This window comes from Gekko japonicus, unplaced genomic scaffold (assembly GCF_001447785.1).
Source record: "Gekko japonicus isolate JY-2015 unplaced genomic scaffold, Gekko_japonicus_V1.1 scaffold2029, whole genome shotgun sequence".
Lineage (NCBI taxonomy): Eukaryota > Metazoa > Chordata > Lepidosauria > Squamata > Gekkonidae > Gekko > Gekko japonicus.
Genome location: NW_015167596.1, coordinates 106798 through 133541, shown reverse-complemented (window position 1 = coordinate 133541; position 26744 = coordinate 106798). Strand labels below are relative to the sequence as shown.

Sequence of the window (26744 nt, the reverse complement as noted above, 5' to 3'; positions counted from 1 at the left end):
TGGAGATCTCCCGCCTTTACAACAGATCTCCAGCTGACAGAGATCAGCTCCCCTGGAGAAAATAGCTGCCTTGAAGGGTGGACTCTATGGCCTTGTACCCTGCTGAGGCCCCTCCCCTCCCCAAACCCCGCCCTCTCCTGGCTCCACCCCCAAAGTCTCCAGGTATTTTCCAACCCAGACTTGGCAATCCTAACTGCACCCCAGCGAGAGAGAATTCTCTTAACCTTTTCCCTCCCAGATCCTCTTGCATGCAGTCACAATATCCAACAGTTTCTTCCGATTTATTTGCCTTCCTCTGCAAACAGTAGGGCTCTAAAGCCACAACTTCGACCCATGAGCTAAAAAAAAACAAAAAAAACACTACAATTCCCAGAATCCTTTGCGAGTACATAAAACCCCCCCCCGCATCATAGTTTCTCCCTGCCGGGCTGGAGAGTTACAGGCGGTGTGTCCGTCTCGAAGGAACTCCCCTTCCCCGGAACTTTAGAAGCTGCGGTCGAGTGGTTGCGTGGGATGGGGGGGCCGTTTTAGGAGCCGGGCCGCGGCCCTTTCCCACGGAGGAAAATGGCGGGGGGCGGCCGGGGCGCGGGGGCGGCGACCCCCCAGTTGCGGCGCGACAAGCGGCTGGTGTGCGTGGAGTACCCCGGCGTGGTGCGGAACGTGGGCAAGATGCTGCAGACTCTGGGGGGCGAAGACGGAGTCTCTCGGGTGAGGGAAGGGCCCCCTGTTCCTGCCCCTCAGCAGGCAATGAAGAGGGGCTGGGTCTTTGGAAGCGCCTCCCGTTGTGCCCCGGGGGGGGGGAGGAAGAGAAGGAGGTCTACTTGGCACATGCTCAGGGGAACTCTTTCCGTCCCGGCCTCATTAATGCTGTTAAGTGAAAATTGCCCGGTTTTGGTAGAGTTGCCAACCTCCAGGTGGGGCGTGGGGACTAGAGATGTAAAATTTTCGGAAATTTTGAAGCTCGGAAAAAAAACCCGGGTTTTTCCGGAAAAAACCGGAAATTTTCGGAAAAATTGAAAAAATATATGCTACATTAGCATTTCTTTTGTCTTTTCTAGATTGAAAGTCATTCTATTACTTTAGGAACATAAAATATGACTATGGACATTTTTACTTGGCATGAAATTATCACACCTAGCATATTAAAAATATAGCGTATCTAAACAATTATTACAAACAGAATACCCATCCACATGCAAAAACAAAACTGAAACTTTTTTATTTTCTTCTGACAATCGCACCTCCTAAAGGAAGAAATGCATCTTGTTCTTGCATTGGAGAGTTCAGTTTGTAACCTAGGACTTGCTTGTCCTCAGTGCACAGAAATTACATCAATCTGATGTAACAAGTAGTCGGCCTTACTGCTGCCAGGATCCTGTCAACTTCCTCCTGGGAGAGTCAATTGAAGTGGTCCAATATTGTGGACCAATGAAGTGGACCAATGAAGTGGACCAATGAAGTGGGCCAAGACGTTTTTTTCTTTTCTTTTCTTTTTTCAATTTTTCGGAAAAAACCCAAAAAGGCTTCAGGAAAAAAACGGAAAAAAACCGTTTTTTTCCTGAATTTTTCCGGTTTTTTTCTGGGCCTTCACATCTCTAGTGGGGACCTGGTATTACAATTGATTTCTGAACAATATGGGTTCTCCAGACTCTCAGAAAATGGCTTGCTTTGGAAGGCATCCTATGGTATTGGACCCTGCTGAGGTCCCTCCCCACCCCATACCCACCCTCCCCGGGCTCCGTCTCCAAATACCCAGTTATTTCCCAACCCAGAGCTGGCAACCCCAGTGTTTAGGCTCCTCCTGAGGGTGAGAGGCGGATGGGGAGGAATGAAACAGGCCGTTTGCGGGTTGTAGTCTGGTTTTTCCCCTGTTTCTGAATTACCAGGCTGTTACTCTGAAAGTTGCATTGAGCTTTTAGAAAGGTAGAAAATACAATCTTTTAAGATAATTATTTTCTGCTTGCCCTGATAAAAACTCTTTGCAGTTCGTCCCGCCCCCATGTTGCTCATGCTCCACCCCTGTGCTGTGCGGGGGGGGGGGAGTGATTCCTCCAGATTTGGTGTCTGGAGGCTTTGCCCGTATTTCACCAAGGCCTGCCTGCCCCCCAATCTACTAAGCACTGCCCCTAGCTCCCAGTCTCCTCTCCTTCCATCATAGGGTCTGATCCTCAGTAAACCTGACAGACCTCCTTTTGATAACTTAAAGAAAGAGGTCTTCCTTGACCTGTGTATAGATCATTACCGCTATATATTTCTTACAAATATGCTTGTCCTCAACATAAAATCATTCTGCTTGAAAGGTACTGTTTGTTTGTTTATTTATTTATTAGTTTGATTTATATCCCGCCCTCCCAAAGGCTCAGGGCGGCTCACATGCGGCAAAGCCGAGTGCAAAATACAATACAGTATATAATACAAAAAACATTTAAAATCACAATAAAACTGTGTAGGGTGGAAGGTTTGGAAATCTCTTGGTTGAGAAAGTAATAAATGGTCCTTTATTATCCAATAATGCTTTAAATTGCCAGGGCACAAGCTTTTGAGGGTCAAAACTCCCTTTGTCATATATAGAGTGTTGACTCTGGAAAGCTTATACACTCAAAATTGTACTGGTCTTTAAGGTGCTGCCATAGACCAACACAGCTGCCCATTATAAACTTTATTTCTCATATTTCCCTGTTTGTGTGTAAAAGGAAGAGTGGTGGGACTCCATCTTGCTTGCTTGTTTTTGAAGTCCCCCCCCCAGTCTTACCTTGGGAAGCTGTTGTCTTTAAGCCCCAGATCTCTGGGAGAAGGGGTGCCTCCTGTGTGCATTTGGGGGCATTTTTTTGCCATGATAAATTCCTCTGGTTGGAAGCAACGAAGGTCCTGGTGTAAAGCCTTATATGAAGTCCTCATTCCTGTACCCACTCCATAATGAACTGTGCTTAGACAAAGTTGGGAGGGTTGCTTTTGTATAAAACATGCTTTTTAAAATGTGTGCAACAGAATGGCAATGAAAAGCTACATAAAACAGTTCAGAATAACACATTTGAAAGAGTCAGTTTCATCTTTGTTATCTGTGACATGAGTGTTGATGGTACTGCATGTAAAAAAAAAAAGGGCCGACTCAATAGATCTTACAAATATGCTTGTCCTCAACATAAAATCATTCTGCTTGAAAGGTACTGTTTGTTTGTTTATTTATTTATTAGTTTGATTTATATCCCGCCCTCCCAAAGGCTCAGGGCGGCTCACATGCGGCAAAGCCGAGTGCAAAATACAATACAGTATATAATACAAAAAACATTTAAAATCACAATAAAACTGTGTAGGGTGGAAGGTTTGGAAATCTCTTGGTTGAGAAAGTAATAAATGGTCCTTTATTATCCAATAATGCTTTAAATTGCCAGGGCACAAGCTTTTGAGGGTCAAAACTCCCTTTGTCATATATAGAGTGTTGACTCTGGAAAGCTTATACACTCAAAATTGTACTGGTCTTTAAGGTGCTGCCATAGACCAACACAGCTGCCCATTATAAACTTTATTTCTCATATTTCCCTGTTTGTGTGTAAAAGGAAGAGTGGTGGGACTCCATCTTGCTTGCTTGTTTTTGAAGTCCCCCCCCCAGTCTTACCTTGGGAAGCTGTTGTCTTTAAGCCCCAGATCTCTGGGAGAAGGGGTGCCTCCTGTGTGCATTTGGGGGCATTTTTTTGCCATGATAAATTCCTCTGGTTGGAAGCAACGAAGGTCCTGGTGTAAAGCCTTATATGAAGTCCTCATTCCTGTACCCACTCCATAATGAACTGTGCTTAGACAAAGTTGGGAGGGTTGCTTTTTAAAATGCGTGCAACAGAATAGCAATGAAAAGCTACATAAAACAGTTCAGAATAACACATTTGAAAGAGTCAGTTTCATCTTTGTTATCTATTGATGGTACTGCATGTAAAAAAAAAATGGGCCGACTCAATAGTGTGGAAGGAAGGAATTCTCTACCTCGAGTTTGGGAGAGGGCTGTAAATAGATGAAAAGTGTTATATGAATGGTTACTAGCCATAGTCTGTATCTGAAGAAGTGTGCATGCACACGGAAACTTTGAATAAAACTTTGTTGGCCTTAAAGGTGCCACTGAACTCAGACTTTGGTCACTAGCCATGATAGCTAAATCCTCAGAGATGGTGTACCTCTGAGTACCACATGCAAAGAATAAACAGGTAATGGAATTTATGAGCTTTGAGTGGGATGTGTTCTGAACTGCTGTTTGGAAAAAGAGTATAGAGTGAAGTGGGCCATCGTCTGCCCAATGTTTTATATCCTGTCATTCAGTGGGATAGCATGGGTGACTAGGGAGCCAGATGAAAGCTTTCTGGGGGCTGAACTTGAACACATGAAGCTGCCTTATATGGAATCAGACCTTGACACAGATAGTACTCCATCTTTCTATGTTATACCTCTGAGGATGCCAGTCACAGCTGCTGGCGAAACTTCAGGTCCTACAGTGCCAAGACCATAGCCATACAGCCCGGAAAATCTACAACAACTAAAGACCCTTGGTTCATCAAGGTCAATATCGTCTATTTAGACTTACAGTGGCTTTCCGGGGTCTCAGGCAGAGGTCTTTCACATCCTCTACTGCCTGGTCCTTTTTGAACTGGAGATGCCAGGGGCTGAACATGGGACCTTCTGCATGCCAAGCAGAGACACTTCCACTGAGCTGCAGCCCTTCCCAAAGCTCAAGGGTAGCTGGTAATTTACTGCTTTTATGTGTTCTCAGGGAGGTCACGATAGTATATTCTTGGGTGTTTCCCCTCAAATTGTGGGAGGTGGAGGTAAGTATGGAAGGGAGGATGCCTGCTGCAGATTGGGTCTAGCCATTGTTACTGATGGGTGATGAACATTCCCTTTAGGTCTATGCTGACCCTAGCAGAAGGCTTGAGCTCCACTTCCGCCCCAAGGACCCCTACTGCCACCCCGTGTGTGCCAACCGCTTCCCTACGTCTTCCATGCTGCTTAAAGTGAAAAGGACTACAAGGAGGAAGCGTACAGAAGCCGGAGCGTCTGAGGAAGACGTCCAGTTTGAAGTAGAGATTCTTGGGATTGTTACCACAGTCTATAAGTTTCAAGGTAATAATTATGGTTTGACCTGTCTGTTGCATGCGGGCTATATGAACGTGTGAAGCTGCATTATGCTCAGTCAGACTTTTGGCCCATCTAGTCCAGTATGGTCTCCAGTGATGGCCAGTGGCCTCTGGAATCTGCCCTGAAATATGCAAATATGGGACAATGTGCATTTGCTATGTGACAACAGCTCATTAAAAGTCATTCATTTTTGCCCTGACCTGGATAGCCTAGGCAAGCCCATTCTCGTCAGATCATCGAATCTCAGAAGCTAAGCAGGGCTGACCCTGGCAAGTATTTGGATGGGAGACCTCCAAAGAATATTAGGGCCACGAGGCAGAGGCAGGCTATCAAGCCACCTCTCTGAACATCCTCCATGCCCCTGTAGAAGTTACTGGAGGTTGCCATGACTTCTAGACACAGGCACACACACACACAAATGCAAAAAAAAGGTCATTCTTTTTTTTTAAAAGCTGACTTGAAATTTCCTCAGAACCCCTTTCTGGATCAGACTGAGTCTGCAGCATCCAGTTTCTATCAGTGCCTAGCCAAATATCTCAAGAGGAAGAGGAAGAGATTGGGTTTATACCCCACCCTTCACTTGGAGTCTCAGAGTGTCTTATCTTTCCCTTTCCCTCCCCACAACAGACACCCTGTGAGGCAGGTGGGGCTGAGAGAGCTCTTTCTAGAACTGCCCTTTCAAGGATAACTCTTGTCAGAACTACGGCTTGCCCAAGGTCATCCAGCAGGTGCAAGTGGTGGAGTGGGGAATCAAACCCGGTTCTCCCAGATTAGAGTCTGTGCACTTAACCACTACACCAAACTGATGTAGGAAGGGGACATGTAGGGCATGACTTGCCAGTGATTCCCTCTCTGCTGTTCTAAATAACGGTCACTTCTATTTCCCTAGACTGCCTAGGAATGGGGGCCACAGAGGCCGCCTCGGCCCTGGGAAGCTTAGGATGGGGTGAACTGGGGACCGAGAGAGGAAGGAAGCAGTGGGGGTAAGGGAAGGGTAACGAAGGCACAGGAGTCCAAAGAGGATGACAGGGAAAGCAGGTGGGACAAGCTGGGCAAAGTCAGCAGGGAACATGAGAGGGAAGCGGTGCCTGGCTGCCAACTGAAGAAGAGATTGGATTCATACCCTGCCCTTCACCACCCGAAGGAGTCTCAGAGCGGCTTACAGACTCCTTTCCCTCCCCCTCCCCACAACAGACACCCTGTGAGGTAGGTGGGGCTGAGAGAGCTCTTTCGAGAACAGCTCCGAGAGAACTTGTGACTGACCCAAGGTCACACCAGCAGCTGCATGTGAAGGAGTGGGGGACTCTAACCCGGTTCTCCCAGATTAGAGTCTGCGCTTCTAACCACTACACCAAACTGCCTTCTGAGCTGAAACTGTAGCTCGGGGAGGCAGCGTGGCGTAGTGGTTAGAGTGCTGGACTAGGGTCTGGGAGACTTAGGTTCACATCCGCACTCTGCCATGGAAGCTCACTGGATGGCCACGAGGCAGTCGTACACGCTCAGTCTGCAGGGTTGTTGTGAGGACAAAGTGGAGAAGGGGAGAATATCGTAAGCTGCTTTGGGTTCCCCTGGGAGAAAAACGTGGGGTATAAATGCAGTAGATAAATAAATGTCATCTTCTTGGTCACGTCCGCATTACTTGGTGGGGCATCTTGTTAGTGTTCAGCACTCAACTGCGTGGCTAATCTTGTGCAGATCGACTGCATTCCTCAATTTGTGGCACCACCTAGGTCAGTGATGGCAAACCTTTTAGAGACCGAGTGCCCAAACTGCGACCCAAAACCCACTTATTGATCGCAAAGTGCCAACACGGCAATTTAACCTGAATACTGAGGTTTTACTTTAGAAAAAACAACTCATACATTAATTTAAGATGATCCAAACAAAGTAAGGAAAGCAATCCCAAATGCTTTCACTTACTTAAAATTATTTAGCAGAGAATTCGACACTTTAATAATGGTCTGGGCCTGGCTTGGGCAATGGCACGCGTGCCCACAGTGAGGGCTCTGAGTGCCACCTCTGGCACCCATGCCATAGGTTCACCACCACTGACCTAGGTGGAACGGTGCAAGAGGCCCACTCCTCTTGTGTCCCCTTCCCTCCACTGTGCGGCGAAAGGGAACCTGTCCATCTTGGGATGGATTCTCATCCACCTGTCTCTTACCACATACAGGGATGTCCGATTTCCAGTATTTGGCAGTGCACTCTGGACCTCAAGGCAAGCACACCTCCATGTATGACAAAGTGTTGATGCTCAAACCGGAGAAAGAGGAGTTCTTCATGAACGAACTGCCGCTCTACATCCCTCCGCCCATTTTCTCACGCTTGGACACTCCTGTGGATTATTACTACCGGCCAGAAATACGGCATAGGTCAGTGGCTGTCTTGCGATGAGAGCAAAGTAGCCTTAAGGATACGCTTTGGACAGGAGGTGGGCTGCTCTGCCGCACTCAACGCTAAGCATTTACGATTGGGCGGCCCACCACTGACATTTCCTCCCTCCCCTGTTCACTGGCAGCACCTGAGGACCATAGAGCTGCTGGGATTTCATTGTCCCTCTCTGCTGCCAGGAGAAACCAAACACTGGCAGAGGGCAGGCAAGCGAGCAAGGCAGTGAGGGAGAGGCAGAACTCTGCAGATGAGCTTACGACGTGGGGGTTTTTGTAGAGTGTGGCTGGTTTGCCTGGATTACTACAAATGTGGTGCTGGTGTCCCCCCCCCCCAATCAGGCACTCTCGCCCCAGGTAGAGGTTGGAGTTTCACCGATGGGTGAAGCTTCCTCACAGTTCCATGTGGCTGGAGGACTGGTCCGTACGAGCAAGCCTTAACTGGTCCGAAGTGGGAGAAGGTACTCCCCTGGATTGCAGTTATGTGGCTAAGGTGTTTTATTTAAAAGGCACGGCTGGGGTTCCCCCCCTTTTGCTTCTGTGGTTGTCAGATCTAACAATTTCAAGAACCGCTTGTGTACTTTGCAAGCGTTAAATGCAGTTGCTATGTCTGAGGCTTTCCCCCCACCTCACCAAGCCAGTGTATCCTGATATCTCTGAAGTCACATTGTTTGGTTTCTGTGTGACGAGTGGGTCTTTGCGTGGGTTTGCTGGATTTTTATTTTAATTTGTAAAGTTAATGTGTGTGTGTGTGAGTGTGGAAGGTGCTGCCGAGTCGCAGCTGATTTCTGGCGACCCTGGTGGGGTTTTCAAGGCAAGAGATTTCCAGAGGTGGTCTGCCATCCTCTGCCTCTGCGTAGCAACCCTGGACTTCCCTGGTGGTCTCCCATCCAAGCACTAATCAGTGCTTGACCCTCTTTAACTTCTGAGATCTGACAAGATCGGGCTAGCCTGGGCCATCCTGGTTAGGGAGGCATTTTCCCCTCGGGGCTTTTTTGTTTTTGTTTTATCAAGGTGGCCTGTTATGTGTGCATTATAGGGGCATTTTTTCTTTTTCTTTTTTCCAAAAAAAGCGAGTTTCACTTGAGCAGATCAAGACGGGCAGCCCTGTTAGCCTGTCTGTAGCAGTAGAAAAGAGCAAGAGTCCATGAGCACCTTAAAGACTCCCAAAATTTGTGGAAGGCTAGGAGCTCTCGTGAGCCACTTGCTCGCTTCTTCAGATAACAGTGACTCACAAAAGCTCATCTTCTGCCACAAATTTTGTTGGTCCTTAAGGTGCTGCTTGGACTCTTACTCTTTTCTACCACTTGAGCAGAGAATGCGTGTAGACTGTGCATTGATAACTTAAATGACACAGGATAGCAGCTTATTAACCTCCCGTCTATATCTTTAAATGAACTGGAGGGAAAAGTCGAACTAACTGCTTCATTCCATAGCAGCGGAACGAGTTAGTAACTAGGAGTGGAGAACACACCAACTATGGACGATTGTCAAGCCAGCCAAGTTTGTCTGTCTTTCAGCACTTTAGGACCCGTTTTAAAAGGGAGTGAACGGCCTTATATTTCCCATGTGGTTACCTGCATTTTCCCGCTAGGGTGGCTGGAATGAATGCTCTCTGAGTGCCTTTAGTAACTGTCTCAGAATCTTTTATCCTCCTTAGGCATTTCAGAGTGTACGCTGCTTTTGAACCCAGTCCTAACTCCTCTTTGTTTTGCATGCACAATGGGAGCAAAACAAGGTGTGAAGGGAAATATGTACTCCTCTTCAAGGAGTCCGATCCCACCTGGCATGCAGCTGCTCCCGTCCCACCACACAGACTCCAGGATGTGGGTAGTTGCTAGTATCTGGCTCAAATGCCGTGTTATCTCTGAGCTGACATTGACCAGAGGAGACCCTGCTCCGTAATCTCGGTTGCTTTCCAGTTAGTCGAGGTAACATCTGTAATGTCTCCCATAGCAGCACCTTTGATTTTTCTCAATGGTGGCCTTCGTTGGAGCCAAAAAAGGAGGTAAATATCATCCAGCTGCCCTTCAGGTGCTCCGCTCCTTTCTATACGCTCTTCTTGGGAATTCTACATTTTTATCTTGGATAGCGACTTTTCCCTTGAGAAATTCTCATGGGTTCCCACTGGCTTCATGGTTAGATCTCATCCCACAGGCTCAGGAAGGAGAACAAAATAAAAATCAGTAAACGAGGGTCAGGGCAGAACTGGGTTTACGCTTGACGCAGCTGCTGCCCCCTGTGTCGAATTCTCCACATCTTTTCTTGAAACACGCAAGGCAAACTTCCCCATGGTGTTTTCCTGCCCCTGCCGGAGTCAGTTAGTTACATTTAGTGAGTGTGTGTGTGTGTAAAGAACTGTGCAACATGACAACATCAGTAGAGGCCCCTAAATGTTGCAGGAAGTAGGCGGAGAAGTTTGGAAGCAGTCTTGTGTTGAGTGTTGCATCTGTTTTTGCCCTGATTCGGTGAAATTTTCCTCTCTTCCTAACAACCTTGAGCTCTAAATGTCAGTCCAAACAAGTAGGTCTTGCAACATTTAAAAAATAAAAAAATGCTCTGGCTTTGCAAAAACATCTCCACTACCCTTCAGGGTTTGGTGTAGTGGTTAGGAGTGCAGACTCTAATCTTGGAGAACCAGGCTTGATTCCCCACTCCTTCACATACAGCTGATGGTGTGACCTTGGGTCAGTCACAAGTTCTCTCGGAGCTGTTCTCTCAAGGGTAGTTTTCGAAAGAGCTCCCTCAGCCCCAGCTACCTCACAGGGGGTCTGTTGTGGGGAGGGGAAGGGAAAGGAGATTGTAAGCTGCTCTGAAACTCCTTTGGGTAGTGAAGGGCAGGGTATAAATCCAATCTCCTTCTTCTTAAAAAGGAAGATGAAAGGATATGACAATAGTAACTTGAACTGTCTGAGTCAACAGGAGTTGGGCTTATAGGAGTCAGCAGCATGTAGAAAATGGATGGAGTTGAAAGGGAAATCCTTTCATTTCACACCAATCCTGCTTTTTTCTCCCTTTGAAACGCAAAACCTTTCCCCTGCTTTTTCCATTCTTCATCTTAGTGACGATTAGTCACATAAATAACAATATAATGTACCCGCCCCACCTCGTCAAATAAATCAGTTTTTCTTTTTAAAACTTAGTCAAAAAGAATGGTTGGGTGGCTCAAGTGGTTAAGACGCTTTTATTTCTCTGTCACATAAATAATAATATAACGTACCCGCCCCACCTCCTCAAATAAATCAGTTATCTTTTTAAAACTTAGTCAAAAAGAATTATGGTTGGGTGGCTCAAGTGGTTAAGACACTCAACTGCAGGCTGTGGAAGGTTAGTAGTTCAGCAGTTCGAGACCCAAGTGTGGCGCATGACGGAGTGAGCTCCCGTCTCTAGTTCCAGCTCCTGCCAACCTAGCAGTTCGAAAGCAAGAAATTGTAAGTAGATAAATAGGTGCCGCTTCGGTGGGAAGGTGACAGCGTTCCGTGCGCCTTGGTGTTTAGTCCTGCCGGCCACATGATCACGGAAAAGTCTTCGGACAGCGCTGGCTCTCTCCCCTGCCCTGCCTTGGAGAGCCCAGACTAGCCCGCCCTTGTCAGATCTTGGAAGCTAAGCAGGGTCAGCCCATGAATGGGAGACCATTGTGCGGGGGGGGGCAACAGTGGGAGGGCTCCTAGTGTGCTGGCCCCATTGCTGGACCCCCTGAGGGCACCCGGAATATTTTTGGCCACGGTGTGACAGAGTGTTGGACTGGATGGGCCACTGGCCTGATCCAACATGGGCTTCTCTTCTTATGTTCTTATATTCACTGAGGCAGTCCAGGGTCTTTAGGCAGAGGCACACAATGGCAAACCGCCTCTGAACCGTCTCTTGCCTTGAAAACCCTTCGGGGGTCACCATAAGTCAGCTGTGACTTAATGGCAAAAATAAACAGAAATGATGACCCAGCATTAAATAAACAGTATCAGCTCTCAGTGTTTGCCTGAGGCTGGGTCGGCCCTGTGAGCCACGGTTGGTCCAGGGTCCGGGAGGAACCAAGCGGAGTTAGACGCTGCTTCAGAAGTCACTGCACTTCTGGAGCGTCCGTGTGGATCGGGCCACTGAGGACCCCTTTTCTCCCTTCTCGCATCCCAACTGCAAAGAGACCGGGCGTGTCCTCCCTGGCGGCGTTTTCGCTCTCTTTGTTCACTCCCCTCCCCCTGGCCCGCCCCGCCTCCCGTGTCTTAAAGCAGAAGTGCCAGGGGACTGAGGCCAGCCCCTGAGGGCCCCCAGGCACATTTCCCCCACTTTTCCTCTTCTCGATCTGGCCAATGGCGGGGAGGTAGACGGGCGCCTCCTTCCCCATGCCCTCCTTTGACAGAGGGGGGGGGTGCCTTTGGCGGGGTGATGGGACGATCCCCGGTCCTCCGAGGAATCCTGGCAGGGGATCTCCGGCGTTGGGAGGTGGCTGTTCCGGAGTGCGCTCCTCGATGGGCGTGGTTGTCTCCCTGCCGGCCTCTCTCCTCTCGGACCCAGCTTCAGGGCTCAGCCCCTGCCGTTCTCCTCCCTGGTCCCCTGGGCCGCGGAGAGACAGGAGGAGGTCGAAAGGGGGCCCCCTCCTGACACAGCTTTTGAAGTAGCAGGTGGACTTCCCTGACTTGTCTGTATTTCTCAGACCCTTTCCAAAGAGCCTGCTCACGAGCGGTGGCCTTTCTCCAGCCTGCTTCCAAATGGACTCTAAATGCACAGAGAAGATTCATAATACATTCAAGTCCGTGCGTTTCACCCTCTCCCCCTGAAATGGAAAGAAATGTGGTTGATGCATATAACGGTTATCTGAAATAAGCATGGACCCCGAAGTAACGCTATATTGCAAAACATGGCTAACTGTTAAATAAAATCTTCTCCACCAACCCCCACCATTTGATCCTTAGGGAAGGGTATCACAACCCCCCAGTGTCTAGCGAGAACCTGATAGGACTCAGCCGGGCCCGTCGGCCCCACAACGCCGTCTTTGTCACCTTTGAGGACGAAGAGATCCCTTTGAAACCGCTGGATGCAGCCGAGCAGACCTGGAAGAGAGTGTGCAGCAATGCCATCGATCACAAAGCAGAGGAAGAACTGAGAAAAGTAGGCTGCCCCTGAAGGTTTCTTTTTGTGTCCTTTACGGGCACTCCTGTGTAATTTTGGAACACTTGTCTTTGGAAACACCACCCACTTCGGGCAGATATGTTCATCGGGGAGCTTGGGTGGCCTGCCACAACTCTGTTGTGAAAAGTATGGTTGGCAGGAGTCCTGGGTGTGCCACTGCGTCATGGGTAGAGTGGGCCTAAGCCTACGGAAAGAAGAAAATAGCACGGCTGGCCCAGCACGGCGAGGGGGTCTCTGTTTCCCTGATGTCACCCCTGTGACCGCAGAGGCATGTACACAGGCAGCCAAGTGTCCATATGAGTGCCGTGAGTGCACTTTCCAGTTTGGTGTAGTGGTTAAGTGTGCAGACTCTAATCTGGGAGAACCGGGTTTGATTCCCCACTTCTCCACTTGCACCTGCTGGTTGTCCTTGGGCATGCCATAGTTCTGGCACAGTTGTTCTTGAAAAAGAGCAGTTTCTGTCAGCTCTCTCAGCCCCACCTACCTCACAGGTGTCTGTTGTGGGGAAGGGAAAGGAGTTTGTAAGCCACTCTGAGACTCCCTTGGGTAGTGAAGGGCGGGGTATAAATCCAATCTCCTCTCCTCCTTCTTATCAGTTGCCTTTCCCCCTCCTGTCTTGCCAGTTGGAGGGCTTTTTCAGGCTTTTCTGGAATGTCCATGATTGCTGTTGCGCTATAGCATTATAACGCTGTATTAGACCATAGCGTTATAATGCATTACAACAATCTGCTGCTTCTTTTGAATTCCAGCTGGTTGCTAGGACCCAGCTAGGGGGCACCCCCTTTCCCTCTCAAACATGGCTTTCCTGCGCCTTTAAAGAGGCATTTTAGTGTGATGGTTAACAAGGAGGGTTTGCATGGGTTGGGGAAGATCCTGTTTTTCAGCCTGTCCCTTCACGCATTCTTGTATTTCGTTTTAGCTCTTTGAGGTCCGTCCCATCTGGTCGCGCAATGCTGTGAAGGCCAATATTAGCATTCATCCGGACAAACTGAAGTTTCTCCTGCCCTACTTAGCGTTCTACATGGTGAGTTGTGTTTTGTCAGAGTGGCAGTTCATTTTTCTTTCATTAAAAAAATATACTGTGAATAATCTAGTCGGCAATGGGACAGACGTTCTGTGGTTGAGGCAGCAATCAGAAATTCTGCCAGAAATCAGCCAGTTGAGGAGGAATCTAAAAAGAAAGAAATCTAAAAAGCTGCCACTACCACCACCGTGCGGGCTGATTGGCCATGGCATCCCCCCCCCTTTTTTTTGGACCCCATTGGGATATGCAATAGGGAGTAAGTATTGTAGTCATTATGTATCTTGTGAGATGTGCATTTTTGCCTAAACTGTTTTAACTGTTGACTTTTACTGCACTTGTGCCTTAATTGTTTTAACTTGTATTTTTATCGCACTTTTGTGCCTGTGTAAGCTGCCCTGAGCCCGCGTGTGGGGAGGGTGGGGTATAAATGAAATGAAATAAATAAATAAATAGTACTTAATTCAAAAAAGGTAAGCGGTGTTTGCCCTTCGGCTCAGCAATTGTCCTGATTGTCACAAGAACCCAGCTTCATCATTCTGAAAATGTCCCTGATGTTACCCATTCCTGGCCTGTTTGTACCAGCCCTCAACCGTCATGGAGCAAAAATAGCCATCTTTTGAAGCCGTAATTCATTATCTACCTGCAAGAGATGGAAAGGTACACCAGGAGCTGTTGTGTAGCTGTCTGGGAACAGTATGATAGTGCAGCAGCGAAGGGTGGAGATGGAGAAGGGCTGTGGTAAGACAGCTGTAACTGGTAGAAGTGCTGTTGAAACTAGTGCCCCTAATGTTCCATAACATCCTAAGAACATAAGAAGAGTCCTCCTGGGTCAGGCCAGTGGTCCATCTGGTCCAGCATCCCGTCTCACACTGCGGTCAACCAGTTCCTCTGGAGGGCCAAAAACAGGGCATAGAGGCCAAGACCTTCCCCTGATGTTGCCTCCTGGTTCTGGAGGTTCAGAGGTTTACTTCCTCTGTAAACCAACCAATGTTAGGAGGCTGGTTATGCTGCGGTGGCTCAAGTAGTTAAGACGCTGAACTGCAGGCTGTGGAAGGTCAGTAGTTCAGCAGTTCGAGACCCGGGGGCCGCATGACGGAGTGAGCTCCCGTCTCTAGTTCTAGCTCCTGCCAACCTAACAGTTCGAAAGCAAGAAATTGCAAGTAGATAAATAGGTACCACTTCGGTGGGAAGGTAACAGCATTCCGTGTGCCTTGGCGTTTAGTCATGCCGGCCACATGACCACTGAAACGTCTTCGGACAGCGCTGGCTCTTCGGCTTGGAAACGGAGATGAGCACCGCAACCCTAGAGTCGGATTTGACTGGCTTGCGAGCAAGGGAACCTTTTTACCTTTACCTTGTCAACCTGATCAGTTAACCTTTGTCACTCGGGAGGATTTTTCTCTTCCCTAAAACATGGGTATAGGTGTTAGGCTGGTGAGCGTTGCCATTTGTCTAGCTTGCGTGTGTTCCAGGAGAGCAAACACTCACGCAGCCAGCAGCAAGGGCCCCTGGAAGTTTTCAGTGACCTGCTTGGGTTACTATTAGCTTTGTGGATGGTTCTCAATAAATCTGGTTCTCAGCTTAACGGTGCACAGGCTGTGTCTGCTTGGAACACGGTTGGAGTCCCATGGCACCTTGAAGACCAAGAAAATTTTATTCTGGGCATAATAAGTGTTATCCTGGTCTTCAAGGTGCCGCTGGACTCAAACTTTGTTCCGCTACTTCAGACCAACCTGGCTGCCCACCTGAATGTGCCTGCTGGGGTTAGCTTCCTGTCTCCTCCTCTCCCTTATTGGCTGACACTGAAAGCTGCAGATTTTCTCTTGAAATCTTGTTGTTCTTCCAGTATGTGCAATTACAATTTTTGCGGTTGTCCAAGCATTTCATTTTTATTCTTGTGTGTGTTTTATGTGGATACAAAGTTATATCAGTTATCCCCAGAAAAACGTCTTTCTTGGAATGTGTCTCTGACAGAAGTAAAGTTTTGCATATTCTGTCTTGTTATCCAGCAGTAACTCTGAAAAATTCGGAGCACTGGTGGTGTGTGTGTGTGACATTCGCAAAGCAGGAAGCCAAGGGAACAAGAATATCAGACTTCTCTTTTTACAGTTATTTTTAATTTCGTTTATACCTGGTCTTTCTCCCCTCAAGGGACCCAAAGCAGCTGACATTGTTCACCTCACTTCCATTTTAGCCTCATGACACCAACCCTGTGAAGGTAGGCTAAGTTGAGAGTGACTGACTGGCCCGAGCCTACCAAGCAGACTTCCACGGCAGAGTGGGGATTCGAATCTGGGTCTCCTAGATCCTGGTCTGACTCTTCTACCACTCCACCAAGCTGGCTGTAAAGCACAACCAGCTCCTTGCTCGTTCCCTCTTCTCAGCAAGTGCGTATCACAGTCAAGAACACCAACAACTGGTCATGCCCGATTTTAAAGGGGACTGCAGACGCTTTCCAGTGCCAAAAGGCCTGAGGGTTGCCAGCACCTAGAGAGGCAGTTTGGTGTACTGGTTAAGTGTGTGAACTCTAATCTGGGAGAACTGGGTTTGATTCCCCACTCCTCCGCGTGCAGCTGCTGGTGTGACCTTTGGTCAGTCACAGTTCTCTCAGAGCTGTTCTCAAGAGGAGCTTTCAAAAGAGCTCTCAGCCCCACCTACCTCACAGGGTGTCTGTTGTGGGGAGGGGAAGGGGAAGGGGAAGGAGACTGTAGGCCGCTCTGAGACTGTTTTGGGTAGTGAAGAGTGGGGTATAAATCCAATCTCCTCCTCCCTCTCCTCCCTTTCCTCCTCCCTCAATGGTTTGGATCGCTCCTTGCCTATGAAATCCTGAGGCAGCCTTGAGCAAGCCTGTCTTGGCCCCAGCCCCTATCTCAGGGCTTGACAAATGCCCAGGTGCCAGGATGCCAAGGCGCCTAAAAATTTCACTGTGGCACTGAGGTCTTCAAGCAGTGATTTTACTGTAGTGTCTCTCAGTACTCCTCAGTAGTAGTACAAAGGGTATTATTTCACATCAGAATATGTTTAGCGACAGGACATAAAAATGCATGCACACAACTTTCATATCATTGTTTATGTTAACTTTACACCATTTACCAGTGGCAGATGAAGTCATTTCTTAATCGGTTGCATCTGAAACACAATTAAATGGTATGGTCCTTAAATTACAAAACCCTGAAGGCTGAAAAATGAGTCCGGCTCTTAGATTTTGGGTTAGAGCCAAAGAAAATTTGTCAAGGCCTGCCCATCTGCAGTATTGGGCTGATACCGGCCTACCATGCAGGACTGTTGTGGGATCAACTGCAAGTGTATGTTGAAAGACTTCAGAGTCTTCAGAGTGCTGCATAAATTCTGGATGTCGTCATTAACTAGACAACTAGGTTTTTGCAGCTGCAGGTCAAATGAGTGTAGTTGAAATGACATCTTTGGTCTGGGGCTGAGAATGCAGGTTTTGGAATTCTCTGTCTCAGCAAGCTCTTTCACACTGAATTAGAAATCGGCCTCCCTACTCTTTCTTGCAACCACATAATACATGCGCTCCTTTAGTTAACAGGACCCTGGAGGAGCCTGTGGGTTCGCTTTGGTTATGATCCCAGAAAACATCCAGAAGCAAAGATCTACCAGGTCCTGGACTTCAGGATTCGATGTGGAATGAAATATGGTAAATACAGGAACCAGCAGCCAAGGGGCTGCCCCACTTTAATGGCCATTGTCTTATGAGAATTGTGAAATAGCTGGTAGAATCATAAGCAATTTTTTTTTAAAGCATGTTTGGAGTATTGGTTGTTGCGAAGACAGATCTGAAAAGGCGTGTGGGTGATCCCTCCTGAAGCACAGCTCAGCCCAGGGAAAGGCAGCGGCCCAGTGGAAGAGCCTCTGCTTTGCATGTGCAAGATCCCAGGTTCAATCCCCGGCACCCCCAGTTAAAAAGGACGAGGTGGTAGGTGATGGGAAGGACCTCCACCTGAGACCCTGGAGAGCCGCTGCTGGTCTGACTCTGAGTAGACAATAGTGACCTTGATGGACTGATGGCCTGAGTCACTGTGAGGCAGCTTCAGGGGTGTTCCCAGCGCTCTCCTCCTCCCTGGCGGCTTCCAGCCCTTCTGTCCTTTAGAAGGTTCCTTTCTCATGTGGTCAGGGAAAAGGTCCACGTTCTGCAGTGCACCCCCCCCCCTGCCCCCAGTATAGGACTGGCTTCCCCACTTTTTCCTTTCTGGAGAAGGGGGCGTTTATCTAGCTGGCAAAGCCCCCCGTTTACCAGGCCTCACTGGGGAGAGGTATTATTGCAGCTCTCTTCCCCACACCGGAGTGGGGGAAAGAACGCCGCTAACTACTGCTGCTGCAGATGGGAATCTGCTGGTTTTAAGTCTTCAAATTTAGCTTCCCTGCATTTTCAGCAAATCTGGGAAAGGGCCGTTCAGGGATTTTGCCTGACTTCTCTTTGCCCCTCGATTTATGTGGGAGCTCAGTGAACATTTCAGGAAAAGTTAAACTGGTAGTTAAAAGATGAGTAGCCGTGTTAGTCTGTCTGTAGCAGCAGCAGCAGAAGCAGTAGAAAAGCGCAAGAGTTCAGTAGCTCCTTAAAGACTAACAAAATTCGTGGCAGGTGAGGAGCTTTTGTGTGCCACTGCTCACTTCTTCAAGATGGCCAGCCATGTTCGTCTGTCTGTAGTGGTAGAAAAGACTAGAGCAAGTGTTCAGTAGCACCTTAAAGACTAACATGATTTGTGGAAGGCGAGGAGCTTTCGTGCGTCACGGCTCACTTCTGCTCTTTTCCACTGGTAGTTAAATGATTACAGTAAAAAGAGGTAGGGGGAAGATGAGAAAATAGTCATTAACTGCTGCGGAGTGTGATTTTCTCCTAGACCGCTCATGTTGGAAGGAGAAGCATAGTGGTTGGAGTGCTGGATTAGGCCTGTAGAAACCCCCTTAGTGAGTTCTGGTCAGTTTGTTTCTTGGCCTGACCTACCTCAGGGAATGGTCACAAGAATGACCTGGGGTGGGGTGAGGTAGTCTCCTGCATCCCTGGTTTGTCTAGCAGGCCCTCATGCCTTGAAGGGGTGGGAAACCAAAGGACCTCCCTTTCCTTTATCTTAGCCACACTTTTGTATGAGCAAGAAAGTTTGCCCTGCTTACAGGACCTCTTGCATTCTCACAAGGGACCCTTCTTGTGTCTCAAGCGACCCCTCCCTCTGTCTGCATATCAGTGGTTTCTGTCTTTGAGAGTGGTCCTCAGCATGTCCTGATCTCTCTCACTAACAAGCAGTGTTCCCTCTAAGGTGAGTTAGCGTGAGCAAGCTCACAGTTCTTTAGCCTCCGGCTCACACATTTTTGCCTTCGCCCGGGAAGGACGGCTCCAGAGCAAGCTAATTTATGCAGTAGCCAAATCGCTCGCTCACAACTTTCATGCCAGTAGCTCAGAAAGTAGAATTTTTGGCTCACGAGACTCCACAGCTTAGAGGGAGCGTTGGTAACAAGTCAGCAAAACGTCGTCTCCTGCGGGTGCTCTTCCTGATCCCCTTTTCCTTTACGAAAACGTGTGTTTCCTGCAGGGTATGCGCCGAACGACATGCCCGTGAAAGCCAAACGCAGCACGTACAACTACAGTCTACCGATCACTGTGAAAAAGCCAGGTATGCTCTGTGAGCGCAAGGCAAGGGTGGGGGAATGGTGGGGTATTCATTGCTGTGGGCTCTAGTGAGAAATGTGAATGGTGGGACCTGCTTGTCATCAATGGGCCATTTGGGCTACCTCATTGCGGCGGGCCCTGAATGAGATGAGCATGGATATTTGAAGACACGGGGGTGGGGTGGGGACGAATGGAAAAAGATTATGAAAAGATGTTTGGGCTGTTTGTTTGTTTTCTGTTGGAAAAACTGGAAGTAGTGGGGAGCAGTGTTCCCTCTAAGGTGAGTTAGCGTGAGCAAGCTCACAGTTCTTTAGCCTCCGGCTCACACATTTTTGCCTTCGCTCAGGAAGGAGGGGCTCCAGAGCAAACTGATTTATGCAGCAGCCGAATCGCTCGCTCACAACTTTAATGACAGTAGCTCACAAAGTAGGATTTTTGCTCACGAGACGCCACAGCTTAGAGGGAACACAGGTGGGGAGCAGTGTTCCCTCTAAGCTGAGTTAGGGTGAGCTAGCTCACAGTTTTTTAGCCTCTGGCTCGCACATTTTTGTCTTGGCTCAGGAAGGACAGCTCCGAAGCAAACTAATCTATGCTGCAGTCAAATGACTCGCTCACGACTTTAATGCCAGTTGCTCACCAAGTAGAATTTTTGCTCACAGGACTCCACAGCTTAGAGGGAACACAGGTGGGGAGTGGTGTTTTTTGGGGAAATTCCTATAACATGTTTTCTCTTTCAAAATGAATGAAATGCTTTTTTAAAAGGGCAACATTTTTTAAAAGGGTAACACGAAGGTTACGTAAGATGATGGGCAGCATTAGATAATGATAATGTCTGCGTATGCTGTAGATATACAGAATATTTTCATGAGTATGCTGCAGACATATACAGGATATTTTCAAGCATATATATATTGTTGAAATCTGACTAATGTTGTTTGCAGTTATATGCTGTATGTGTTATAATACACTATTGATTAGACCAGAGAGTGATTAAAAATGTGGAATTTGCTACCAGAGGATGTAGTGATAAACCGCTTTAAAAGGGGATTAGATAGATTCATAGAGGATAAGTCTGTCAATGGCTACTAGCCCATGGTGACTGTGGGGAACCTCCACATTCAGAGGTACTAAACCTCTGAATCCCAGAGCCAAGAGGGAACATTGGGGAAGGCCTCAGCCTCTGTGCCCTGTTGTTGGCTTTCCAGAAGAACTGGATGGCCACTGGGTGACACAGGATGCTGGACTGGGTGGGTTATTGGTCTGAACCAGCAGGGCTGTTCAGTGTTAGAAAAAGCTGTTATGCAAATATTTTGCTAGCCCTGTTATGATGGCATGAGTTCCTGCTCAAATAACACAATTTTGCTTTACTAGAAACTTTTTGTTATCTATTTTCAATATTTCCCCCAATCTCTCAGAAGGCAAAAAATAAGATACAAGCAGAAGAGTGCAGCAGTTTCTCTCTCTCTCTCTTTGGACTCAGAGGGTATCCTCAGATTTTTTTGCATGTAGAAAGTTATGGCATTTATACTTTTTAATTCATAAATTTGTGAGTAACTGCAAAGTAAATTGTAAATGATTTTTTAAAATGTTGTAGTTGTTGTTCAGTCGCACAGTCGAGTCCGACTCTTCGCGACCCCATAGACCAGGTCACGCCAGGCCCTCCTGTCTTCCGCCGTCCTCTGAAGTTGGCTCAATTTCATGTTCATTGCATCTATGACACTGTCTAACCATCTCATCCTTTGCCGTCCCCGTCTTCTTATTAGGGTGTACATATGAATAAAACATCCATCAAGTTAAAAGAAGTAGTCTAAATATCAGACTCTAAAAGCTTGTAACATTGAAAACTGCTTATTATACATATCTCATAGATGGGTAAAACTTTTGACATACAAATTTCTCTTTTTTTCTAAACAGAAAATAAAACCTCAGTGGTGTTTTCTTTTTCCAATCCTTTCAAAATTCCCAGAAGTGTTACATCTCCAGATGAATACGAAAGTTGTCCTTTGGGGAAAATTTGCCATCTCAGTTTTGTCTGTTGTCGACCGTGTATTCAGGAAACTGACTGTGCTGGGGGACACCTAAGAACAGAAGGTTTTCCTTCCCCAACACAGACTGAAAGAGAGGGGGAAGGCCTTGCCTTGCACTGTGTTTTTGATGTCCTAATGCGGCTGGGGCCTGTTCTCCTGCCTTTTTCAGCAAGTCACGCGGCCGGCATCCAAGACCTGAAGCAAGGGCTGAGCACATCGGGGACCCCCAGCCCAAGAAAGCCCGCTTTTAGCAAGTACAAACTGAAGGTCAGTCTTGCTTTCTGTGTGCAGGTCCCGGCTTCGCTCGTTCTTGTACGGGTGCTGTCGGAAGAAAATCCCGCTCCGGACGGCTGATGTCCTTTTCTGACCCCTAGACTGACCAGGGTCTTTGAAGACGGGATGGGGGACGTGCATAGTGACCAGTTTGCAGAAACTCTCTTGGGGCTTCCTCTCCCTTACTGTAGTCATTGAAAATAGGAAGCCAGGGCAGGCTTGGAGTAGGCGATATGGAAAGGAAGGAGCCCAGGGTAGCAGGTTAGTGTAGCCACACCTGATGCAGAGGCACTGCCCTTGAGTGCAATTAGGCCTGTCGGGGTCTGGTGTCACATGTGGCTGTAGTGTGGATAGATGGCACAGGTAAATGACCCAATGAGGAAACAGTGGGTTACCCGCCTCTTCTCCCAGTCGATAGAGCTTTTCGGAAGGCGAGCGGGCCAAGGTAGGAGCATCATAACCAGCTTGTAGATTTCCAGCCTGCCAGGTGTGCGTGTGAAGGAGGACCAGTTTGGTGTCGTGGTTAAAGTGCGCGGACTCTAATCTGGGAGAACCGGGTTTGATTCCCCCACTCCTCCACTTGCACCTGGCTGGATGACCTTGGGCAAGCCATAGTTCTGGCACAGCTGTCCTTGAAAAAGAGCAGTTTCTCTCAGAGCTCTCTCAGCCCCACCTACCTCACAGGGGGTCTGTTGTGGGGAGGGGAAGGGAGAGGAGGTTGTAAGCCGCTCTGAGACTCCTTTGGGTAGTGAAGGGCAGGGTATAAATCCAATCTCCTCCTCCTCTTCATCTCCCTCTTCTTCTTCTTCGAAAAGGGTGTGGAGATGCATGGCCAAGGTGTTTGGGAAGGATGGGATTGGGTTAGCTGGCCAAGGAATTCTCCCAGCCTGGGTTCTTCAGAAAGAATGGGCTGCCAAAGGTGAATAGGAAGGACGTGATGATGGATGAGGGCTCCCCCCCCCCAATCCCCCACCACACTGAGCCGAGGCCTTCTCGAGTGAAACACAACCTGGGAATCCTTGAACCCTGTCCTGGGATAAGTTGTGTTTGTCTTTAAGATGCCACTGGACTGCTGTCATATTTTGCTGCTACACACTAACCAGGCTACCCATCTGGCACCCCGGCTACTGTTTTTCTCACCTCCCCCCCACCTTAGGATTCGATCTACATCTTCCGAGAAGGGTCCCTGCCTCCCTACCGACAGATGTTCTATCAGCTCTGTGACTTGAACGTGGAATGGTACGTAGCACCGCTCTGACCCTTGGGATCTGCTCTGTTGTCTCTCCGTCTGTCGCGCCGTTTGTGCTCTTGCTGGTACAGACCACTGATGCAGACCCTGGAAATTTGTTTGGGGGGGGGTGGAGTTCAGCAGAACCTAAGAAATAGGAATAGTGGGGGGTCTGCAGTTGGGAGAGGGAATTCGGACATCAATGGCCAGCCCCCCTTAAGAGACCTTAACAAGTTTCAATGTTGTATGCGTGTGCTGTTTAAAGGTAAAGGTAAAGGTTCCCTTGCTCGAAAGCCAGTCGAATCCGACTCTAGGGTTGCGGTGCTCATCTCCGTTTCAAAGCCGAAGAGCCAGCGCTGTCCGAAGACGTTTCCGTGGTCATGTGGCCGGCATGACTAAACACCAAGGCGCACGGAACGCTGTTACCTTCCCACCGAAGAGGTACCTATTTATCTACTTGCAATTTCTTGCTTTCGAACTGCTAGGTTGGCAGGAGCTGGAACTAGAGACAGGAGCTCACTCCATCATGCGGCACCCGGGTCTAGAACTGCTGAACTGCTGAACTACTGACCTTCCACAGCCTGCAGTTCAGCGTCTTAACCACTTGAGCCACCGCAGCTCCTCATGCGTGTGCTGTTTACCCAGTGCCAAATCAAAGAGAGGAGGAGAGCTACAGTCTGTCTGTGTGTGTGTGGGGGGGATGGGATGGAGTGGAAGGGGGAGGGGTAAGAGGCGAGCATTCTCCCATCCCCCCACCCTCCCCTCCTGCTCTGAAATACCACGTTACCCCTTCACACGCACCTGAAAGTGTCACTGTGACAGGCACACGTTTTCCAGTCCGTGCATCGTACCAGCGTATGCATCCAGGCATCATGATTTGGGCCACCGCTTCACACTGATCGTTACAAGCCTGGGTTTGCCTCTGATTCAGTTTTAGGGTTGGCTATAACGTTTCTTCCAGTAACCACTTGGGGCTTTCGATCAATTTACTCATCGAACCCCGGGACTTCCTTTCCAAGGGAGCCCTGGATATTTTAAAGCCGGAAGCCAATGAGTTAATGGTTCACACTGCCGGCTTGGCACATCCACCTGCGAGAGACCCTGGCTCAGTGGCAGAGCATCTGTTTTGGGTGCAGAAGGTCCCAGATTCAATCCTCAGCATCCCCAGTCAAAAAAAGGATCAGACAAGAGGTGATGAGAAGGACCACTGCCTGAGACCCCGGAGAGCCACTCTCAGTCAGTAGATAATACTGACCTTGACGGACCAATGGTCTGGTTCAGTAGAAGGCAGCTTCAGTTTCACGAGCCTTTGCTTCTTCCAACTTAGAGCTCTTTCCTTCGGTCTGTCCAAGAGCAGGGCCGGCCTTTTGGAGCGCCACCCTGAGTAGTTCAGCCCTGTCCTGCGTGGGCGGGGGTGAGCCTGAGCTTGGTCTCTCTTCAGCTTGCAGAAGATCATCCACAGGAACGACGGCACCGAGGCAGTGTGCACAGTACGGGGGGGGGGGTGGGGGGGGGGGGGAGATGGCAGACCGGTGTGGCACCTGGCGTGAGACCCAGCGTGATGTCATGGTTAAGAGCGCTGGACTCTAATCTGGAGAACCGGCTTTGATTCCCCACTCTTTCTCCACATGCAGCCTGCTGGGTGACCTTGGGTCAGTCACAGTTCTCTCAGAGCTCTCTCAGCCCCACCTACCTCGCAAGGTGCCTACTGTGGGGAGAGGAAGGGAAGGCGATTGTAAGCTCCTCTGAGACTCTTAAGATAAGAGAAAAGCAGGGTATCAAGACTCTCTCTTCTTCTTCTTCACCTAGCATATATGGAAGAAGAAGAAGAGACTGGATTTCTACCCCGCCCTTCATTACCCGAAGAAGTCTCAGAGTGGTTTACAATCTCCTTTCCCTTCCCCTCCCCACAACAGACACCCTGTAGGTGGGGCTGAGAGAGCTCGACAGAAACTGCTCTCGAGGGAGCAGCTCTGAAACAACTTGTGACCGACCCAAAGTCACACCAGCAGCTGCATTTGGAGGAGTGGGGAATCAGACCCAGTTCTCCCAGATTAGAGTCCGCGCTCCTAACCACTGCATGAAATTATCTCTCCGTTTGTGATGCTGTGGGCACTAACTTTGCGTTCCTCAATAAATGCTTCTGAGACTTGGCATAGCCCTTCCAAAGTGTCCGAAGCATTCTCAGGGATCCTCACAGCAGCAGCCAGCCTGTTGGATTAGATCGGTGCTGTGATGATCCTGCTGTTGCAGATGTGGTCCTGAGCAATGTTCCCTCTAAGCTGAGTTATTGTGAGCTAGCTCACAGTTTTTTACCCTCCGGCTCACACATTTTTGTCTTCGCTCAAGAAGGAGGGCTCCAGAGCAAACTAATTTATGCAGTAGTCAAATCGCTCGCTCAGAGCTTTAAGGCCGGCAGCTCACAAAGTAGGATTTTTTGCTCCCAAGACTCCACAGCTTAGAGGGAGCATTGGTCCTGAGGCTGAGCCAGTGGCTTGCCGGAGCTCTCCCTCTTTCCTGCCCTGATGCTGCACCTGCTTCTGCAGCCCTCCCCTCTTTCCTGCCCTGATGTCACAACAAAACCAGCCCAGCTGCACTGAATTCTTTCCCTTCACACGTTCGAGCAGAGGGCCCCCATGTGGTGCCCGTGGGCGCCAGGGCTAGAGATATGAAGACCTGGGGGGAAAACGGAAAAATTTGGGGGGGAAATCGGGTTTTTTCTGAGTTTTTCCTGAAGTCTTTTTTGTTTTTTTCCAAAAAATTGGAAAAATTGAAAAAAGAAAAGAAAGAAAAGTGATTATGGAACGTTTTATTTTAACAGGATGAATAAAATATTTCAAGACAAGGTGTTCAGATACTTTACAAATCATTTCTAAAAAATATGTATGGTATCAGATTGATCTAATTTCTGTGCACTGAGGACAAGCAAGTCCTAGGTTGCAAACTGAACTCTCCAATGCAAGAACAAGATGCATTTCTTCATTTAGGAGGAGCTATTGTCACAAGAAAAGAAAAAGGTTTCAGTTTTGTTTTTGCATGTGGGTGGGTATTCTGTTTGCAATAATTGTTTGGATACACTATATTTTTAATAGGCTAGTTGTGATAATTTCATGCCAAGTAAAAATGTCCATAGTCATATTTTATGTTCCTTCAAAATTCCTGAAAATTTTACATCTCTAGCCAGGGTCCCCACCAAGTGTTTTGGGAATGTGGGTGTGGCCGGGAGGGGCTTTTGCCCTGCAGAGCTTCTGGGGAGCCCCTGGAGAGTCGATGGGCTGCGCCGCGTTTTAAAAATGTTGCTTCAGCAGCAGCGGCCGCCAAAGCACAGGGATCTTCACTGTGTCGCTGGAGGGAAGGTGCGGCAGCCGTTTTGTGGCCGGGCCCACCACCGCCCTGCGTTAGAATCCCAGAGGTGCCCCCGCTGGCTCGGAAAGGCCGGGGACCCTGCAGGTAGAGACACCTGCTAGAAAACCAAACGGGTTGTGGTTTTGGGTCTCCCCGTGACTGAATGGCAGGCCTCCCCTGCTCTCAGTGCTCAGTCCTTTCCCCTGATTTGTTTCAGCTCTGTTCACAACCGCATCAAATGCCGAAGAGGGCAAAGAGCAGCTAACCTTTGAGTCCGGGGAGGAGGAAGAAGAGGAGGAGGAGGAGGAGGAGGAGGAAGAAGATCGGCCCTCGGACGGGAGTGAAAACGAGATGGAAACAGAGATTCTGGACTACGTGTGAACGGACGTTGCTGACCTCTGGTGGCGGGGGGGGGCGCTTCGGCTTCCCTCATTCCAGCAATTTGCTGGCGAGCCCACTTGATCTGCAAGACTCGATCCGACACATGCCGATCCATCTACGATTGACCTCGATGCATGCCACCCTGAGGTTTGTCCTGAACTAGAGATGTGAAGGTCCGGAAAAAAACCAGAAAAATTAGGAAAAAAACGTT

At 48.6% G+C, this 26744-nt stretch overlaps 1 protein-coding gene across 1 annotated transcript; it reads left to right on the top strand.

Moving 5' to 3' along the window:
- Nucleotides 1-548: 548 nt before the first annotated feature.
- Nucleotides 549-26744, top strand: GTF3C5 (general transcription factor IIIC subunit 5). The gene is made up of 12 exons (XM_015413979.1): nucleotides 549-708; nucleotides 4887-5103; nucleotides 7292-7490; nucleotides 12413-12608; nucleotides 13549-13653; nucleotides 17197-17311; nucleotides 19203-19283; nucleotides 21476-21573; nucleotides 22736-22818; nucleotides 24249-24311; nucleotides 25061-25065; nucleotides 26370-26744. Exons 1-12 carry the CDS (start codon nucleotides 565-567, stop codon nucleotides 26531-26533), a joined length of 1470 nt encoding a protein of 489 aa, XP_015269465.1. The 5' UTR covers nucleotides 549-564; the 3' UTR covers nucleotides 26534-26744.

What these genes read in the sequence shown, in the direction of transcription:
- GTF3C5 (XM_015413979.1), top strand. Translation starts at nt 565, where the DNA reads ATGGCGGGGGGCGGCCGGGGCGCGGGGGCGGCGACCCCCCAGTTGCGG. An exon ending in CGGCCAGAAATACGGCATAG is followed by an intron (nt 7,491 to 12,412) that starts GTCAGTGGCTGT and finishes TTTGATCCTTAG; the next exon opens with GGAAGGGTATCACAACCCCC. An exon ending in CCTACTTAGCGTTCTACATG is followed by an intron (nt 13,654 to 17,196) that starts GTGAGTTGTGTT and finishes GCGCTCCTTTAG; the next exon opens with TTAACAGGACCCTGGAGGAG.